The 21,673-nt window shown below is 38.3% G+C and overlaps 1 protein-coding gene and 1 long non-coding RNA gene across 3 annotated transcripts in view; one reads left to right on the plus strand and one right to left on the minus strand.

Annotated features, from left to right (window-relative positions):
- Positions 1-18,811, plus strand: part of FCHO2 (FCH and mu domain containing endocytic adaptor 2) — a 63,900-nt gene extending 45,089 nt beyond the window's left edge. Inside the window, exons 15-26 of one of the 2 annotated variants that reach the window (XM_083403897.1) lie at positions 502-526; positions 2,963-3,005; positions 4,621-4,715; positions 5,754-5,857; positions 5,959-6,088; positions 7,661-7,772; positions 8,724-8,879; positions 10,998-11,130; positions 12,008-12,207; positions 12,808-12,872; positions 14,125-14,289; positions 15,894-18,811. In XM_083403897.1, the coding sequence (XP_083260023.1) occupies positions 502-526; positions 2,963-3,005; positions 4,621-4,715; positions 5,754-5,857; positions 5,959-6,088; positions 7,661-7,772; positions 8,724-8,879; positions 10,998-11,130; positions 12,008-12,207; positions 12,808-12,872; positions 14,125-14,289; positions 15,894-15,916 (1,251 nt within the window). In that variant the 3' untranslated portion in view covers positions 15,917-18,811. The remainder of the gene's footprint in view (positions 1-501; positions 527-2,962; positions 3,006-4,620; positions 4,716-5,753; positions 5,858-5,958; positions 6,089-7,660; positions 7,773-8,723; positions 8,880-10,997; positions 11,131-12,007; positions 12,208-12,807; positions 12,873-14,124; positions 14,290-15,893) is intronic. The other variant, XM_083403898.1, reaches the window with a different exon arrangement.
- Positions 10,239-12,520, minus strand: LOC310660189. Its single transcript, XR_014503287.1, has 2 exons — positions 11,674-12,520; positions 10,239-11,296 (listed from the first exon to the last, which is right to left on the minus strand). It is a non-coding gene; the product is annotated as an uncharacterized lncRNA (long non-coding RNA).
- Positions 18,812-21,673: the final 2,862 nt, after the last annotated feature.

The raw sequence follows: 21,673 nt of genomic DNA on the forward strand, positions 1-21,673 counted from the left end.
GATTTCTCAGGGTGGCTTCACAATTTGACGCCTAAGCAGAAGCCATTTGAAGCTGCTCCCACATGGCTACTAATGCGCACACAGGTTATTTCAAGGAAATGCAGAGTAGCAACTGCTTGGCTTTAAAAACACCTGCCAACAGTATTCAGCCTTGGTCATGAAGAAAAAAAGGAAGAGGACCAACTTAAGTAGCGTAAAGTATTGGCTTGCAATAGAGAGCAGTCATCATGTTGCAGCAGTTTTGGGCAGTCTGCATGGAATGGGATGGCCATATCGTGAAAAGCCACCATCAGTTAATTTTACCACAGATTGCAAACTTAATCTCCAGAAGATCTACCCGATATTTCACTACCTGTCTCTATCAGTTACTTTGCCTGTTAGAGGTACTAAGCCTAATAGCTAGTGGTGGCTTTGGAATTTATCTCCAACTGCCAACTCTTTAGTTTAGGAACAAAATATTTGTTCACTAAGTGTTGTTTATTTTTGTTATTTTTCATCTAGGCACAAATGAACCGGAATTCATCCAGTAAGTGTGTATGAACTGCTGACCATCATCTGGTTTTTCTTATGTTTATATTGGACTTTAACTTCCTGTTCATGAAATCATGCCTGTATAAATTGTTTCTTGTAAATGAAAAGTTGTATATGGTGGGATATCAGGGAGTCCTAAATCAAGGGTTGTTTTTTTCTGCTGCCATGTTAAAGACTTTAATGACAATTCACTCCCCTGCCCTCACCCACAAAATACAAAAGTCTGCCTACTTTTGGTAATTGTCCAAAACAGATATATATGTCCATAATAAAATTGATTAGTAAAATGACTGTGTGATATTAGATAGTTTTAATGGAACTCTTAAATAATCTGACAGACAAAACTGTACTACACATTAAAGCTTAGTGCTTGCATCCTGGCTTTAGGGTCAGGCTTTAGGTTGCAGTCCAACTCCCCTTGGTGCCAGGCTTGCGGAGAGAAAGGATTTGGTGGAGATATTCCTTCAGGCACCCCTGCCAGCCTCCACCCACAGAGTAACTGCTGGCATGGAGCTCTTCATTCCATTTGCTGGATGGGCAGAAAAACTATGGGATCCCCTAGGTCAGTAGCTCACAGCTCCAAAACAAGGGTGTTCCAAGGTGGGGCTGGCCCATGCTGGGATCTGCTTGATCCTTAGCCTCACTGATGTCACTTGATGGCATCTGGCCCAATATAGGCCCAGTTGCTACTACTTTGCCTTCTCTCCCAGGCAGCACAAGTGATGGAGCTGTGGTGATGGCTCTGTTACTCCACCATGCCCCTCTGCTGCTCAACCAGGATTTGGATTGTCCTGTAAGCTATTTCTAATAGCACTTCCAACTTTAAAAAAGGAATAATATATTTGTCCTGTTAAACTTTTCTAAAACCTTACAGGATATGGTGACAGATTGTACATGCTGTTAAAAGAACTAGCCTTCATTGGAGCAATGTGTATAAAATATGTGGCAAAGCTCTTCTCCTGTGTGCTGGTGGTGCTCAAAGAAGACTTATCTAGCTTGGCCCTAAAAGAAAAAAACATTAGAGAGTTGTGATCTCCCAGCTTTTTAATTTTGGAGCGGGCATTCAGAATCAGGACTGAAGCCTGAGGAACTACAGGTTAACCCCCCATGCTATTTTCAGCTGCTATTTCCCTATTAGGGCAATCATACAAGTATACTAGTTCCTTAATGGGGTGAGTAGGAGCTAGGGAAGGACACGGGTGGTGCTGTGGTCTAAATCACAGACCCAAGGGCTTACCAATCAGAAGGTCAGCAGTGGGGTGAGCTCCCGTTGCTCGGTCCCTGCTCCTGCCAATCTAGCAGTTCAAAAGCACGTCAAAGTGCAAATAGATAAATAGGTACCGCTCCGGTGGGAAGGTAAACAGTGTTTCCATGCACTGTTCTGGTTCGCCAGAAGCGGCTTAGTCATGCAGGCCACATGACCCAGAGGCTGTATGCTGGCTCCCGCGGCCAGTAAAGCAAGATGAGCGCTGCAACCCCAGAGTCGTCCGTGACTGGACCTAATGGTCAGGGGTCCCTTTACCTTTACCTTTAGGAGCTAGGGAACCTTTGCAGTTGGCAGGGTGCCACATGACAGAGTGATCTACATGTTCCCATATAGAAGTGACTTCCATATAGGAATTTGTCAGGTATTAGTTACTTGAATACTAAAAGTTACTTTGTCAGCACTGTGTACATATGTGCTTAATTGTAAAAACGTGTCTCTTTCTAGATTTGCTTAAGGGTTTAAATACCTATTAAATACTTAGTGACTTAATACAAGTTATTAACCTTTAACTCCAAAGACAGGCTTGTACCCCAAATTTTCTTATGAGCATGTTCAGAAATCAGGGTTTACCCACAGGCCTGCTACCAATGCACCTCTGAAAATCTGTTTTTGAGAGCTAGAGGTCTCTTGAGAATAGTGCAGGGGGCTATAGATGGAGAGAAATTGTTGCAAAAATCAACCATCTTCTTACATTAGAAGAGCAAATTAGAATCCAAGCCATAGTTTGAGAAGAATATTGTAATGCCTGTGTTTTACAGTAAAACTATTTTGAGATCAGTATCTTGCAAAACTCACTTCCTATTTATTTTTCTATTCATATCCTGTTGTTTTTTTAATTGGAGTCTTCAAAGAGGCTCTCAACATTTATAAAATGCATTGGAAACATTAAAAACTATACATCTTAAAAACCAACAAACTGATTCCGTTTAAGCAGGCATTTGATGTCCACACCCATGTCCTTCCTGGATTCCTTCTCACACAGCAATTTTTGTTATAAACACTTTTGGCAAAAGCAGAAGATTCATACTGTGATGCATTTCCACTTCATGTCAGTGTTTGAGTTGTTTTGTATTACATCTTTGCCATTTAAAACATTACTTTTATAAAGCTGTCTGATTTTGTTAATTAAATGTCATGGCTTTCAATTGTCATAATATCTTTTAGGTGAAGAATTAACAAAATCAAAGCTTTCTGCTTCATCTAATGAGTAAGTTTCAAATTAGACATTTATTTTTATTTGAAGAGTCACTGAATATTAGGTTTGAAGGGCTTTCTCCCTGCCTCCCACCTCCCAGATTCCTGTGTCCAGTGTTCAGTTCTGATGTGACAGTTTAGTTGTGGGTTGCTTGGGACTCCAAAAGAGGGTTTTATGCATTTATTTATTTATTTATTCATTCATCCATCTATCCATCCATCCATCCATCCATCCTTCACTTTGGCTGCTTACCTGACTCCCCTTTTAATATGTGCTCATATCAGATGATACATAGTATTTCCAGAATAAAACAACTAAGATGAAAATTTGATAATTACCTGTAGCATAAATACGATGTACATAGCTTTGCATCTGAAAATTTATGTATGATCTGCCAGAAGAATATAAATCACTTTCTTGCTGTCATAAGCCAAAATATTTTTGTTATCCATAAGTAAAAAAATAAAAAATGCCTTAAAGTCAACCTAAATTCTACAAGGCCATATTGGAAAAAATGATAGCATGGTTGCAGACCAAGGCCAAAAAGAATCAATTAACTTGCTAGCCATACATGATTCCATCCCCACCCTGAAGTGCTGCTCTTATGCAGTCTTAAAGCTCAATCAGGAACCTTTAGAAGCTGCCATTATATAGGAAGTTCTTCAGTGGAGTGCTAAACAGATTGCTTTGTCAGTGCAAGCTTTTCTGCTTGTCTGAGGGAATTAACTGCCCTCTCCTCCTCCCCCCCATGCATTGTTTTGGGAGTTCTGCCCCTCCTGAGTAAATTTGGGGGTACAGGGGACATGTATTGGAAGCAGGGGAAAGCCCAGTTGTACTAATGGAACTTGGGGGGGGGGGCAGTTAGTTGAATCTGGCCCAGAGTTATTGTGTGTAAAATGTATTTTGTTCTATTTGAATCAGATGCTTACAGAAGGGGTTTCATTCCATCCGCCTTTTCCAAATAAAAAAATATAGTATAGCAAATTTCAATATGTCCTCATTATGCATCATGTTTTTCTTTACTTTTAAAAAATAATTTAATCATTGTTTGGTCAACAGTTGTTTAATCTTATTTTACAAACACACAAGTTCCCAGAGTGGTTTATGGCACATAAAATAGAAACATCAATAACAAAAGTAACATTGGCATGTCAAACAATTGACAGTTTCAGGGACAATGTCTATGATAATTCAATAGACCATTAAACAGTAACCCAGCAGCTCAAAGCAGCTGTAGGAGTGCACAGATGTAAAATTAGATTAAGGCTACAGTATTCACCTTACTAAGCTGGCAGTAAACCCCATTGAATTCAGTATTTATGAGTAGAAATAGTTAGGATTGCATTATTAATTAGCCAAGTTCTCAAAAATGGCAACAATGGATTAAAAGCTACAAGAATGGTAATACTTTTTATTGATTTAAAAAACCACTAGTATTCTCCCTTTCAACATTTGTAAGGGAATAGTTTCTGGTGTAAAATATTTAAGTATGCATTATTATTATTATTATTATTATTATTATTATTATTATTATTATTTTTTTAATATGCATATGCAGCTTCAACTGTTAGTTCAGTTCTAAAAACATACCGGATACGATTTATATTCATTTTATGATGACTTATAGGAAGGGGAACAATGACCTCCTGGCATGGGATCCACTCTTTAGGAATTCTGGTGATTCAGCCTCCCTGACTTCAACAATGTCTTCATCTTCATCAGGTAGGTTTATTATTAACAGAGAAAAGCCTGTGGGAGTGCCTCTTTTTCCATTGGAAAACTTTAATGACAAGTGTGCAATGTAAATAGGATTTTCAAACATAGTCACAGTAATGTCAACTTACATATGATTTCTAAAAAAGAAAATGCTGATAAAGAACACCCAGATCCCACTTACTGAACACAATGTGTTCCCTGGAAAGTATTTGCATGATTTCCATTGATTCCTAGGGGAACATTTCTAATCTGGGATTTTTCTGGTCTCTCTTACCACTTTTTCAATGATTTTTTTTTTTAAATGACTGTAGCCAAACAGAGACAAAGAGAAAAAATGATTTGTCCAATCTTTCGTCCCCTGATTCGTCCAATCTCCTTCTCTCCCTCCCTGCATGGTTTCTGCCTGAAAATGGTTCTAGCTCCCCACCCCTCAAGTACCAGTGATACACACCAGGTCACCCTATTCATTCATGATCAGATCATGGATCAGCCTGGTTTTATTACAGACAGTAATGAAGATGCTCTTCTTGATTGAGTCTTGCTCTCCCGGCTTCAGCAAAAGGAACTTAAAGCCTCCGGAGTGCAGCGGGACCTCCCTCTGCGCTCCACAAGCTTCAGGCAGCTATCCCTGAAGCCTGGAGAGCAAGAGGGGTCGGTGCGCGAAAGTAACGCGAAGCCAAGGAGTGCGGAGGGAGCGCTCCCTCTGCGCTTTGGAGGCTTTGCGTTGCTATTGCTGAAGCCAAGGAGCCTGCATTCGCTCCATAGGATGCACACACATTTCCCCTTAATTTTTGGAGGAGGGAAAGTGCGTCCTATAGAGCGAAAAATATGGTACTTTCTAGTTCTGCTTTTTAGAGTACTATTCATACTATTGTTACTACTTGACCACCAATGTTGTGGTCAGTACTGTTGAACTGTTTAGTCCAGTAGTTTCCATGTTTAAATTAGTTTTCTATTCCAATAATTAGTGTACTAGAATATTTTATTGCTGTTCGTAAATGTAAATGTTATAGAAATATATTAATCTTTACTATTGCCTTCCAGCAAGACCAACTACCCCTCTTTCTGTAGGTACCTTAGTGCCTCCTCCAAGACCAGCTTCTAGACCAAAGTTGACTGCAGGGAAACTCAGTGGAATTAATGAAATTGTAAGAGCAATGCAACTTGCCTTAAGTTATATTTATCTCTCAGTGTAGCTTTTCCCACTTAACTTTTGTATGTATTCATGCTTTTGCATTTTGTTTTCAAGCCAAGGCCATTCAGCCCTCCTTTGACCTCCAATTCCAGCCCACCTCCTTCAGCTCCTTTGGCCCGTGCAGAGAGTTCCTCCTCAATATCATCTTCTGCTTCATTAAGTGCAGCAAATACACCTACAGTTGGTAAGGAAGTCTTATCAGTGATTCCCTGTGTAGTATCTAATTCTAAAACCTTTTTAGCCTTTGAAAAATGGATATAAAATCTAATTATAAATCCTTTATATGAGATCTGAAAGAATTTGTTTAGGAATAAAGGAGCTACTCCAAAAAGGGTCTTGTCACCAGGCATGCATGCATGCACACCACACACACATTGCAAACATGCAATGACAGGATTCATTTTAACAGGATTTTAGACTTTAAACATAGGTGATCTACATTTTTCTACAAGTGGGATATCTGCATGATAAAGCCTATAAGGTACTGATAAGTTGGAGAGAATACTTATTTTCATAGGTGAATTTTTTCTCCCTCTGCGAAAAAGCTTTTTTAAAATAGTTAATTATTAAATTGGTTGTCTGGTTCTGTTCATGATAACAAGCAATTATCCAAACAGATTTATCTGGATTGATTTTCAAAGATTTGAGATGCAGCATTTGACAAATCTGGCCTTGCTCTCTTAAAAATCATTGTTTCAGCTGAATGGAAAACATTTTTAATGTGTTCACCAACAGTATGTAGAATGTTCCGCTGTTGTCTGGGGGTCTTGTTAGCTGTCTTATAACTTTCAGTTCTGCCTCTTGCTTCAGGCCAAGAGAAAGGAACTTACGCAGCTTCCTTCCTTCTTTTCCTCCTTCTGTTGGTTGGTTATAAGTCGCTTTGGGTTGCCTTGGGCAAGATTTAATAAATAATAATAATAATAATAATATTTACCTAATTTATTTTTGTAATGTGTTATTTTAAGTAACATATTTAAAGAAATTCCTTCTTCTTTTTCATCACCATCTTCCTAAGTAATCTTTTTAAAAGTTACAGAACATACAGAATTACTTGGCATTTATTCTGTTTTATACGTTATTGTAAGAAACGTTCAAAAATAAAGCTGTATTCACAGTGTGGGGATTACAGTGCCCAGCTGGCTTTGCCCCCTGCTGTGCTGGTGCCAGGCCTGCCAGCATATGGGCCCTGTGTACATGGTCTCTACCCCTCAAAGCCGTCTGTGTGAGGGAAGACTGTTCTGCAGATTGGGCCTACAAAGCCTTATTTCCAAGGAGCAAAGAAGGCCAGTAGGTGTTGTTTCAGTCTTCCACCACACATAGATATTATGTCACCTGCGTTACTCTGAAACATTTTGTTGCTGTAGAACTACATGGTTTCTTGTTCTTTCCAAAGTGGAAAAAATGATGCGATTGTCTTACTTTAAAGTGGGCAAGGAAAAGTTACTTTTCTGCAGTCATCATAGAGGAAATGGAAATAATCGACATTAACTGGTGGAGTACTTTGTTAAATATAGACTTGTTATCTATATTAAATTGTTGATATGATGTTATACATACATGCATGCATGCATGCACAGGTATTTTCCCCCAAAAATCCTAGTGCAATATCTTAAAATCTGCATCATCTAATATTTGTACTTTAGTATTAAGTCTTACATTAATAATTAATGCCTTTTGAAATTCATAGCTGAAGTAATCCATCTTTGAAGTTGCTAACATGATAGGAAATGACATCAATAAACTCTCTGCATTCTAGGTATTTCACGTGGCCCTAGCCCTGTGAGCCTCGGAAACCAGGACACTTTGCCTGTTGCAGTGGCCCTTACTGAGTCTGTTAATGCCTACTTCAAAGGAGCAGATCCCACAAAGTTAGTGAAACATTTGTTTTGAATTTTATATCTTGCATTAAAAAAACAGATTAAGGTTTTTGTTTTGTTTTTTACTTTGGAAAAAATAATGGAACTTCAGAAATGAAATTCTAATGTACACTGCTGATGAAAGTATGGATTATGTTGTTAGATAACTATTGAATGTCATTCAATACCTGCATCAGACTTGGTTTTCATTTTTATTTATGAATGATTCTTAGGGTAATATTAAGCTGTGACTTCCAACTTGTACATCAGACTTCTGCTTATGCAAACAGGTCTCCCTTTTGTCTCTTTCCCTCTGTAAAAATTTGCTCCATAAGGTTGGGGGACCTTCTGGAGTAGCTGGGGAATAGATGAGGAGACAGGTAGCTCCCAAGAGGAGATGAAAAGTATCACATCAGCTTGTGTGGCATTGGATCTCGCTGTTCATGGGAACAAAGTCTACCCAGTACCATATTTATAGAACACTTTTCTACATAAAAAGGCATAAAAGCTAACAATGTATAAGAGCACATAAGAAGCCATTTCAGAGCCTATACATAGCATTTATTACCAGTTTCTGAAAGGCAACAAGTTAGGCAAGTTGTCCTCTTGAGGGAGGGAATTTTACAGTTCTGGAGCTATCACAGAGGAAGCCCAGCTCCCAACTGGAGATGGTCTAGCATCCAAAAAAGGCCTCAAGCAATATTTCACTGGTTGACCAAAATGGTAGTCATGAGGCATTCCAAAGGTACTCAGAACTTGTGCTGTATGTTTAGAACTTTCTGCTGAAATCTCTCCTAGTTCTAAAACTGCATTATAAATGAGCAATCTTAGTAAATTTGTATGTTAACTAATACTTTTTTACAGTTACATTGTTATAACAACAGACATGTTTTTACTAAATGTAGCATGCATCCTATAGTTTGTTGTAAAAGTAATGCTTGTAATTTTACATCTTTTTTTTAGATGTATTGTGAAAATCACTGGTGATATGACAGTCTCATTCCCAAGTGGAATTATTAAAGTCTTCACCAGCAATCCATCTCCAGCTGTGCTCTGCTTCAGGGTAAAAAACACAAGCAAACTAGAGCAGGTTCTTCCAAATGCACAACTTGTATACAGGTTTTGTATTTTTTTATCTAATAGTAAACTATCTAATCTATAAATGTGCTTTGTTGCATTATTACCTTTTTATACATTCTCTCATGCTGAAGCCCTGTTCGCCCTGCAAATATGTTTTGGTAAATTGCATTGTATATTTTATGCTTGTCGTCTTTTTCAACATCTTCATTCCAATTCTAGTGTTACTTTTAGAGATTTAATAAACTTGCAAGTTTCCATTAGAGCTCACTTAGAACAAATTACTGAAATAACCTAATTTTAAACCATAAACATTTTTCGTAGTACCATGATTCACAGCTCCTTAAAAAGCTCCCCCACCCCCCGCCAGGTTCACCACACAGAGTCCACATTGCATGCACACACAAGACATAGAAACAATTCCCAGACGGGTAATTCATAGAGCAGTAGTGGGTCCATGGTGTCTGAGAACTGGATGAATGCTAAATAAATGGTAGTGCTAAAGAAATGCATAGTGGCAGTGTTAATTAACCATAATGTCCACAGTAGTAGTGCACTATTTCATGGGTAACAGAGATGTCTTCCCACCTCCTAACTATGCTGGTATTCCTTACCCCATGAGGCTAGTTGCATTTCCTCATATGGTTTGATATTACAAACAGATTACATAGTATGCTTCGTTTCCACAAGGAAAGCATCTAATGCTTTTTGTGATTTATTTTATTTTATTTACATTATTTTTCAAAACATATTAAGCTCTTTCATTTGAGGAAGGATTTAATCCAGTTTTGAAACATGTGTTAGAGAATAGTTCAGACATCACTCATCACATCAAACTGGAAAACTAAAATTGTATCACTTGTACACGTTTAGGTACAATCTTAACTTGTTGTTGATTTGTGCCTGTGTGCCATCATAAGGATATGTGTCGTGAGTCCCCATAGGTGTTTAGCTTGCGGGTTGAAAGTATGGCTATACATTCTCTTATCAGAATTCTTTGATTCCCAGGCATTATGGAAATCCGAGGGTCGCTCTGCAATTTACTAGCTTTCTACAGGCTCAGGATATGCCATATATCTTCAGGATTGCTTTTTAAACAATTGGCCGTACACAACACACAGAGTACTCATTTATTCCTGAGAAACTACAGCCTTCATTTTGGGTTTACATATGGATTACACTGGTCTCTTAATCACAGTCACCTAATTATGTTCTGAGCCACTGAATAAAAAGTTGATTTCTTTACTCAGTACAGAACGTGTTCACTGTGGGCAGCTGCTCAAGCTGGACATAAACTGCTGTGTAATAGACACATATGAGAGTGATTAAGGCTACGGTCTTAGACCAGCTGTCTCTCTTACTGGACAACATGAATTTCCCCCAGGATATGCTGTTTGTGTGTTTAAAATGAGCATGCTTTCTTCTACAGGGTTATACATAAATCTAATTTGTGCAACATTTATTATGAAGTAAATTAAATTCATCCTGGGCTGCTCCTGTCTGTGTGTTACAGTGGAAATAGACTTCCAGCTACTTCATATAGCACCCACTGTGTAAAAATGCAAAATTGAGTATAAAATTGTAGAGGTAGTGTATTGCAACATTTTTACCATCATACTTTATTCATTTACTTACATACTGCTTTTTATTTATACGTCATAAAGCGGTTCACAATATGCATAAAACCATTAAAATAAAGAAATAACAGTTGAACTTTCCAGATAGTCATATAATTTCAGCAACTGCAGAAGCCAAAGAATTTACATATAGGGTGCAGAGGCAGAGAATGTGTGAAATGCCAAGTCCTTCTAGTTATATATGGGCAGAGGGGAAGTGAAACCAGAAACTTTCGAGTTGTAATTTAGCCTCTCTGCTATAGCAAAACATCATGAGCAGAGACAAAGTCACTGTTCTGCAAATATGCAAGAGTTCATTTAGTTTTAATCGGTGGGTTCCATAGCAGCTCCCATTTGTCTGTGCGATCTTCTGCAAAGGTATAAAACAGTTCTTCTGGGTGTGCTACGGACCCTTTGGATCCAACCCCCATCCATAGAAGTAGTTTTAAAAGATGGTTAAAAACTTTGTATTCCTTCTTTTGCAAAACATTTCCAATATGTAAGAAATCTAAAACCTGTGTTTTCACCAACTTTTTGTTCACAGTGATCCATCACAAAGCGATTCCAATGTAAGAGATTTTTGGATGGACATGCAAGCTGTTACAGTCTACCTCAAGAAGCTATCGGAACAGAATCCTTCGGCTTCTTACTATAATGTAGATGTTCTAAAATATCAGGTAACTTTTTATTTTTTACTTTACTTACACCACACTAGCTTGGCATTGCATCTGACTGCAAAAAAAGCAATTGACTCTCCCTTGATTAATTTGTTCAGACTGTTTTCCCTCACAGTATTAATGGAAACATTCTAGTATTTTCTTTTTAAGGCTCATATATGATAACCTAATAGGGACGCGGGTGGCACTGTGGGTAAAACCTCAGCGCCTAGGGCTTGCCGATCGCATGGTCGGCGGTTCGAATCCCCGCGGCGGGGGGAGCTCCCGTCTTTCGGTCCCAGCTCCTGCCCACCTAGCAGTTCGAAAGCACGTCAAAGTGCAAGTAGATAAATAGGTACCGCTTTATAGCGGGAAGGTAAACGGCGTTTCCGTGTGCTGCGCTGGTGCTGGCTCGCCAGAGCAGCTTCGTCACGCTGGCCACGTGACCCGGAAGTGTCTCCAGACAGCACTGGCCCCCGGCCTCTTAAGTGAGATGGGCGCACAACCCTAGAGTCAGTCACGACTGGCCCATATGGGCAGGGGTACCTTTACCTTTATGATAACCTAATACTTCTGATCTTGGCTGTTGTCCTAGCTGCAACATGCTTTTTGTTGCCTTTTTTGCTGAGATGGGTTCGAAGATCAGGATGAATATTTTCCAGTAATGAAAGACACATCTTGGAGCCAAGAGTTCATAACTTCAGTCTGTGCCTTTATCATCTAAAAGTATTTCCTGGCAACGTAGCCATTTTCAGGACTTTTTATAGTAATGTGGTTAATTTATATATATTAAGTGTAAAGTTTCTGATTAAGTATATTTTGCAGAGCACAGCACAAAATTGAAACATTATAGTTTTCATTATTGGACCTAAAAGTCATTATTTGATTATTTTCAAAGGTATCTTCAAATGGCATCCAATCTACACCTCTGAATCTTGCTACGTACTGGAAGTGCAATAGTAACACTACTGATGTAAGAGTCGATTACAAATACAACCCGGCCTCTATGGCAGTGCCAACTATGCTTTCTAATATACAGGTCATGGTACCAGTTGATGGAGGTGTAATGAATATGCAGTCACTTCCTCCAGCAAAATGGTAATTTTTTAAAAAATATTATTATTATTTTACTGCTGATACTACATGGAATTCATTTCACTATGCTGCTGCTGTTTTACATCTGAAACATTGTGAAAAGCAATCCTTTTATTTTTAAATTTTTCACACCATGGTACTGATATTAAGGGTGCTGTACATCTCCTGAAAGATAATACACAGAAAACTAGGTTTTCTGCTTTAGTACAAACCTTCAACAAAACAATTACTTTTTCAAGATATTTTAGACTACAAAGTTAATTTCCTTGTTCTGCCCGGAATCTAGCATATTCTTGTTAAGTAAAAAGAAAAAAAATTAAAGTTAATGAAAATATTAAAATATTTATTTATTTAAGCAATGTATATCCTGCTACGATTGTCTCTTATCAGTTTACAGGCATACAATACCAAAAAAAGTACAAATCAATTTAAACTATAAAATAAAACTTCCATTAACGTGCCTGCTGGAATTAAAAAGAGAAGTCATCAGTAGGCACTGAACTTTCAAAAGGAAGCCAGCCTGTATGAACTTACCTAGAAGGGAGTTCTATAAAAATTTGCCATTAGGCTGCAGTCCAATAACCAGACTTTACTTCTTAACAGGAATTCAGAGCAGATGAAAGCTTTATGGAAATTATCTAGTATTTCAGAAAAATCAGAAAATGGAGGTAAGAAAGTATTTTTAAAAAATTAAAGTTAACCAGTATATATTTCTTGTTTATCTTCTATTTCAAATTTAACAAGTAAGCAGTGGAAAACTGATTCACACTTAATGGTGTGTCTGGTATATAGATAATTTTATGCATTTTCCACATTTTTATATGTATTATATATTTATATCAGTGTATTTACATGTCTTGCGAGGGGCCCTTTCAGGTGGAAAAAGATGCCTACTAATGTATTTCTGGGACGCGGGTGGCGTTGTGTTCTAAACCACTGAGCCTCTTGGGCTTTCCAATCAGAAGGTCGGCGGTTTGAATCCCCATGACGGGATGAGCTCCCGTTGCTTGGTCCCTGCTCCTGCCAACCTAGCAGTTTGAAAACACGTCAAAGTGCAAGTAGATAAATGGATGCCGCTCCGGTGGGAAGGTAAATGGCATTTCCGTGTGCTGCTCTGGTTCACCAGAAGCGGCTTAGTCATGCTGGCCACATGACCCAGAAAGCTGTCTGTGGACAAACGCCAGCTCCCTCGGCCTATAGAGTGAGATGAGTGCTGCAGCCCCAGAGTCGTCCGCGACTGGACTTAACGGTCGGGGGTCCCTTTACCTTTTAATGTATTTCTAGGTCTCTTTTGTTCGAAAGGCACTTTTATGATTTACCTTACCTTCAAAAATAAATTCAACTATATATTTGCAGTTTTAAAGTTGGCCTTGGATGTTATAGGCTGTCGCTTTGGTCATCAAAATAGCAATGAGAAATAGTGGTTTTGCCTATTTATCCTGAACTCAATGAAAGGAAACCATGGATAAGTTTGAATGAGAGAGTGTGCAAGCGCAGGGTGTGAAAATGTGGTCACTTCCTCCTCTAGTCCTTCTACCACACTACCTGGACCTAGTGGTGATCAGTGCAGTCAGTGAGCCCCAAGTACCAATTGGAAGCTTAAATTCCCAGTTGCTCCTTTGCACCTGTGTCTTAACCACCCCACATTTGACATCACATTACATCAGGTGTAGAGCAAGTAGATGTGGTTTGAGGGAAATGGCATTGCAAGCCACATTAGAAGTCCTACTGGGCCTAAATAGGTCCATGGACTGGAGGTTCCACACTGCAGATGTTTACTTTTTATGTGCTGATATGTACATTCCTGTATTATTGATTTATCAAGGTATCCTCCAAATTCTTTCCCATCCACCTAGATGTTGCATTGCAAACCAAGTCCTTAATTATTATTCATTTTGTGTGTTTTTCCCCCCTGAATAGGCTCTGGCTCCCTCAGAGCCAAATTTGACCTTTCAGAAGGACCCAGCAAGCCAGCAACACTTGCAGTGCAATTTATCAGTGAAGGAAGCACACTTTCAGGAGTAGACGTTGAACTAGTAGGCACTGGCTATCGGCTTTCCCTACTTAAGAAGAGATTTGCCACTGGTAAGAAGCATAATCATAACAGGGCGTACATTTCTTACTTTTTAAAATCATCAGTGGGATGTGGTTAATGCAGTACCAGTTTGCCCTTGCATGGAAGTCAAACATACCTCCTGAAAGTACACTGTGACTCACTGTGGTTCTGCTACACTCAGAACCATGAGTGCAAAGGGAAAACCTTTTTCTGTAATGTAGTAGACTCAGGAGAGTTTCCCCTGTCAGTCACAGTGCTTTGACACGAATCTCCCCTTCACATTTTACAACATTTACAATGGCAAATACCAATGTCTGTTCTACAGACATATCTGTTGAGAAAAGTGTGTGGGAAAAACCTAAGTTCTGTAGTGACTTGACATCTTAGAATATAAGCAACTGAGTGCTCTAACATATACAATTAAAACATTGAAAACAGTGCCGCCATTTTGGGCTGGCTGTGTTAGCCAACCAAAAATTATGATTGCCTGTCCCTGTCTCTCCCCTTGTTGGCTTGCTCCCTCTCTGCCTTTCCTGTAATTAAGGCTGGCAAAACACTTGCTGCTTTGGTTGAAGTTCCAGGTTTAGGGAGAAGAGTGGAACTTGTGTCACCAGAGCACAGGAACCTATTTGCTATGGCCAGTGGAAATGTGGAAGCATACCGTATTTCACTGCATACTAGTCGCCACCGTGTAATAGTCACGCACCCCCTTCTCAGACCCCAAAATTGGTCCCAGAGCATTCCCTGCTTAATAGTTGCAGAGGTAATTCTGAGGCAAGCTGGGAGTAGGCACAGGGGGCTCCTGAGGGCTGCAGTCCATGCCCTCACTGGCTTGCCAGCTAGAGGAGACAAGGCAAGGCAAGGCAAAGCCAGGCCCGGGTTGCTACTGCTGCCACTGCCACTAGTGCCGCCACGTTGGACTTGCCAAGAAGGGGAAGTAGCGGGCAGGCAAACATCTCCACTGCCCATCCACCACCTTCCCCCGCCTCTGCACAAGCGAATAGCCTTGAGGGACCCAGGAAGAAAGAACTCTTAACAATGGCTGAAGCCGCCACCTCTCCCAACAGAACTTCGCGCTGGGAGAAGGCAAAATCCAGCGGAAAGGGTGAAGTCTGTGCCTTTTGCTTTGTATTGCAATAGTGCCCTCTTAAGAAAACTGGAGTCCATAGCATGTTGTTGCTTCTTACCATAATTCACCTCATAATGGACGCACCCCCCTTTTTTTGGAAGGGAAAAATTGGCACAAAAAATGTGACCATTACACGGCAAAATACGGTAATTTAAAAATATAGCTTTAGTTCAAGAATCAGTAAATCATTTATTGTGTTTGACTAAAAGCCATTACAAATTCAATTATAGATCCACAAGTCAATTAAAACCTGTTAAAAGAAATAGAGATATACATCCATTTACAATAAGTCACATTACCATAATGAATCGCCTGCACAGTCTACAGCATTGTCTTTTATATAGCTAGCATATTTTAGCAGCTTTAGCAAATAGGGCTGTTTTGTATGTGACAAGTGGATCTTAGTTGTTATCTTTAAATAGAAGAAAATTGTAAGTAATTAATATAACTGTTTTTCACTTTATTGAAAAGGTATTAACTACAGAAGCTTTTTCTGTCTTTCAGGTCGATATATGGCAGATTGCTGATGAGCCAGTGTGGGGGGGAAATGAGTTCTCTCAATGAATAGAAATTCACTATTTTACTACCTTTCCAACACTATTTTAACATGCATTTATTTTTTTAAAAAATGTGTTGCTTAGTTTTTGAGTCTTATATCCAACAAAAATGCACTTTTCAAAATAAGTCATTTAAAACAAATAATTTTATTAGCACTGAAGTGAACTCCAACACTATCTGTAGGTGGTCAGCTGAAATACTGGGAAACAAGATTACGCAAATGCTTAATACTTATGTAGCCTCAAAGCCAAAATAGCAGTCATTTCTGGTATTTAAAAGGTGTGGTGCTTTGTGATACCAAAAGCAACCACATTATTTTAGCTTTCTATAAATATTACTGAAGTATACTTTTTTCAGTTTCAATATTGCCATTTCATTTAAAAAAGTGGCAAAGTAATTTTTGTTTCATTCTTGTATATTCATGTGCCATATCTGGTTAGAGATACGTATACAAAATAACTTGATTTTCATATACCATATATAATTAAGTGTATATTATTTTATAAAAGATGGTTTTAAAAATGTAAAGTGCAATGTTTTTTTAAAAAATTGCAACAGACAACAGATATTTACTTCTGCCATTAGTTAACTTTATGGGAGTTGTAATTTTTAATTAATGCTGTAGATTAATTTATTTTTATATGGAATGTGTAACATTTGTGCCTTTTTAAAACTGTGCCTATCAAAATGTCTATATGCCTCTTATTTCTTTTTTTCAATGTCTAGATCTTCCATACAGAAAAGCTGATGTTTTTTCTGTGTAATATGTACAACTACATAATTCCCTAAAGCAGGGATTTGGAAGGGAAACTTCAAATAACTCTAAAACAGCCGCTAAAATATTACATTGCTTCCTTGTGGGTTGAATGCAATAAATGCAGCCACTGTAAAGGGAACTGCTTGACTTTTATATATTCACAGAAAAACAACTTGATATCAAAATTAAACTTCAGTATCACCAAAGATGTGTAAAATCCTGAAGGTGTGTTAAATAAGTTTAAAACAATTTATACAAGAATAATTATAGCATTCCCTTTTGCTAACTATAAAGTTTTGAAGTTTCAAGTGCTTTCAAAGGTGACATGAATGTAAATGTAGTAGCTTTAGAGAAGTAATATTTTTCAATGTTTATTTTGAGCAGAACAAAAATTGTCATTCATGCTAATTTCAACAAAATTGATAAACTTAAAAATTGATAAACTTAGCATTTGAATGTTTGGATTCATCACTTTTTAAACACAGTGGCACTAAACATCAACAGAAGTGATCTAGTGGGATCATTTTTAGCACAAATTCATACTTTTAAAGCTTGCTATGTATTGTGTTGTTAAGAACTTGTTAAATCCTGAAATAAAAAGTTAAGGGGGTGTGGAATTCTGTGCACTTCTGAATTGCAGTGTCTAGGGGGGAAATAATTAAATATAGAAATGCTTATAAAATCAGTATTGGATTGACCAGTCAGCTTTATATATAAAATGTAGATATATAATGCTCTTAGCCACAAGTTTTGGAGAATGGGAACACACTATAAAGGCTGCAACTAGTGGCAAGTGCATATGTTAATGCACGTGTTACATAGATTTCAAAGGAATTTATATTCAAGCTGAGCCAAGTATCCTGTCCTCCCCTCTCCCCAAAAAGGAGACAGAATATCAGAGATTTTGGGGAGACAGGAACACAATTTAGAAACTTCTGGCTGGAGGATGGGCTTGCGTTACAAAGTGGCTGAAGGTTTTTTTTCATTTTTAACAAACAGAAAATAAACTTTACTGCCATTTCAAGTGGTGTTGCCCTGAGCAGTGTTCCTTTTGAAATTAGAAACAGAATGTCCTGTAAGAATGACACACTGTCATGACATAGTGTTGTTCCCAGCAGCACTCTTGGAAGGAAAAGAGGTGTCTGTCACCATTGGTCAATGATATAGTAGAATTTCCATGGGGTCTTCTGTCTCTAATTTCAAAGGGAAGACTGCCAAGCTGCTGAAGGCAACCCAGTTGCCTCTTGAGCTGACAGCAAAGCTTCCCCTCTTTAAAATAAAAATAAAAATGCCACCTTCCCTTTAATGGTAATACCACACCACATACTGCCTCCAAAATGCTGAAAAAACTCTGGGCTGAATATTATGGCCTAGTCATATTTTATACATTCATAACTAAGTGTAGGGTTGCAGTCAAAATATTTATAGCGAATTAGTTTGCTTTTTAAACATTTTGATTGTTTTATCAAATCTTAACTGGGATTTCATTGCAGCAATATATATTGGATTTTCATATTTAAAAATGTTAGTCTTTACTGAATTATTACTAGAATTTGTAAACTAAAATTGGCATAAATTGGCATTTCAAAAGGTACAGTCTTTTACCAGAATCTTAATTGTAATCTGCTAATGCAATCAAAACTGCTTGAACAGTTTAATCCTTACTATTGAAATTCAGTTTATTTTGTTTTTCATTATTAATCATGTATTGTTTCTAAATTCATGCAAAAGCTAAGTTTCAGCACTTTTAATCTAGCCTTAATACCAAGTGTTCTCAAACATACATTCGCAAAGAGTGCAGGTTACAATTTTGAAGCCATACAAGTTTATTAGCATATTTGTAAAGAACTCTAGAAATTGTATAAAACCACAAATATCTGAAAAACTGCATGTAGCAAGCTGGATCTTGCTTCTTTATAAAAGTGATCCGTTTTATAGCTGCCTCTTGAGAGAATTTGTAAACACAACTCTAAAGTGTTTTAGGTTTGTATGAACTGTAAATTAGAGCAATATAAATCTCCTAGAAAAATTGTAAATACATCTGATCTTTCACAAAATGTAAAAAATATTGCACCCCATAATAAACATATAATATATAACTTATAAATTGACTCTGCTGTTTATATGCTATCTCAGGTCAAGGACAGTCTTCTCACATAAAATGTGTTGGTTTTTCAAACAAAAGAAATACTTTTAACATGTTTGTATTTTATTAAAGCATGTGGTACAATAGGTGTTTTTCCCCCCCCCCTTTTCTTTTAAATGATACCTAAATGCTACCTAGCAGCATCTTATGGGCAGATGGTTCTATTTTTCTGTAGTGGGTCATTGGACAGAAAAACTTCATGGGATCTTTGTACCATTTTTGTTTTTAAAAACTCAAGGGATTTGGCAGAAGGAAGCAATGGGTTTAGAGTAGGTCCTATGCCAAAAGCAGTCTGTCTTTCCACTTAACAGAAAACGGTTTGGTTTTCTACTTCGTTTCCTCCCATTCAAGAAAGTTATGGGAATGGAGGGTAAGGTATATGACGTAACATTGCACAGTGTATCCTGTATCGGAAAATTCAGGCACAATAAGATGATATGGGTATGCATTCTTAGACACACACACACACACACACATGCACCACACAGATACACTCTTGCACTTATGCCACCATTTTCAGGAGGCCAGGTGCTTTGCTAGAACCAAAAAAAGAGGGTGTGTTTGGAAACACAATAAACAGCTACAGTAATTAATCAAAGATCCCATCATCAGTTTTAAATGTCCCCTGATTTTAAAGAAGGCATTCCTCTTCCTTCTCCTAAATGGGTGCCTGCTATTTCCTTCCCCTTCCTGTTAGTAAGGGGAGGAATTAGATGGAAACTTTGTGTGCTTTCACAGGCTAGCACCATTACTGGTGCTCACCACTTGGAGAAGTCAGGCAGGAAGAAGGATGATTTATCTGCTCCACTGCTATGACAAGCCATCATACTGAGTAATTCCCAAAGAGGCAGTAAGACTGCCATTCTGCAGATTTCTTTTGGAGGAAGTCCCATTGAACCAGCAAGACTTATGATTGACTGGATCTAGAAATCAAGTTCTTTTTCTTTGGAATCCTTGGGCTATGTAGTTTATATACCACTTCACATTTCAAAGAAAATATCTAAACATTTGACAACCTAAGAATATCACCAATAAAAATCTAATGCAAAAATATATCCACATTTTAGAGCAACACAGATAACTATTATATAATATATCCTCTTAAACATCAATATCAGCTGCAACAACTACTATAAGGGCACCGTAACAACTACCGTCACAAATTGACTTTGTTTTGCTTTTCTGCATTACTAGCTTTATTATAAATTATTTTGATTCAAAGTTTGTGACGCCGGAGTTGAAGTACTCTGTTAAGTGTCCCACCTTGTCTTTTAGCTGTGATAGTGTATACGGTATACATTATTTGAGAGCAAGAGCCAACAGGCTTCACTCAAGAATTTCAAAGTCTGTATTTTCTTATGTACATCTATTCCTGTGCCAAATACACTTTTTCTGCAGTTTGTATTCCTGCCATGTTAAAGTGTCAAGTCCTTTCTTTTGTATCTCTGGTGATAAACAAGAAGTAACCTCAGAGAGGCAACATACTTTCACCATCCAGGTTTATTTTAGTTATTCGGTGTTTGCTCAAACAATGGGGACAGTAAAGTGGTACCTCTGGTCGCCGGCAGAATCCATTCCAGAGGTCCGGTCGGATCCAGAGTTTTCCGCAACCTGAAGACCGCTTTTGCGCATGCGCGCAGGGTGAAAGCCAGTAAAATACTTCCAGGTTTGCTGCGCTTGCATCCTGAAGTTTACGTAACCAGAGGGTTACGTAAACTGAGGTTTGACTGTATTTGCATAGGGTAGGCATATCTCCTTTCATGGTCAGGTCACCTGGCCAGTTAGCTAAACTGTCATCAAAAGAATATGTGGCAGGGCCTGTTTATACAATGTATAAAACTGTTGTTTCCAAAGCGGCTTAGAAGTGGAAGACCTGAGCTGGTTAAACTGGGAGCTTATAAACTTTGTTGTCTACATCACCTGTATATTTGTTTTTTATACAATGAGGAGCCAATTTTACATGGCAGCAGTTGCTAACCTGAGGTCCTCCAAACCCTGTTGGACTCTAGCTCCCATCAACTCCTGGCAACGTGGCAAAAGGCCAGAAATTATGGGAGCTGTAGTCTAGCAGCATTTGGAGTGTCACAGGATAGCTATGCCAACTATTCTGGTGTGGCTTCCTCTATGAATGTGAGTGTGCAAGTTTCTAATCTAAAACACATTTTGCGTGAAACATTTTATTTATTTGCTAGAATGAGTTCAACCATACCAGCAAAGTGTGCTGAATTCAGATCTTCCTAGCTTGGTTAAAATCACCTGAAAAACAGGATAACAATTTCATTGAACTCATCATAGATTACTATAGTAAAAATCCTACACTTGGCTGGATCCTACCACAGTAGACTGGATCGATGTACCGCTTCTTAAAATAGCTGCCCATTTGGTTAGGAGCCCTAACCAATGTAAGAATGAACCCTTAGTTGCAAGCTGGCAAATGTAGACCATCTAAGTGTACAATTACTGGAGAGTGGGCTGCCGTCTTAAGAGGACATCCTTGGACCATGAACTGTTAAAGAATTACTACCCAATGACAAATATACCCATTAAGTGAAAGGTGTTGGAAAGGGTGATGGCAGTCCAGCTTCAGGGATGCATGGAGGAGTCGTAATGCCTGGATCCATCTCTGTCTGGCTTCAGGACAGGTCATAACTACCTCTGTCACCCTGGTTAATTACATTTGTCAGGATAGAGATGGAAGGAGGGCATGTAGCCTTGCTCATTCTTGATATTGCAGAGGCTTTTGATACCATTAAATACTATGATATCCTTCTGGAGGGGCTCAGCATGAGAACTAAGGATACTGTACTTAAATTGTTCTACCTC

The sequence above is a fragment of the Podarcis tiliguerta genome (genome assembly GCF_965153285.1).
Source record: "Podarcis tiliguerta genome assembly, chromosome: 11".
Taxonomy (NCBI): domain Eukaryota; kingdom Metazoa; phylum Chordata; class Lepidosauria; order Squamata; family Lacertidae; genus Podarcis; species Podarcis tiliguerta.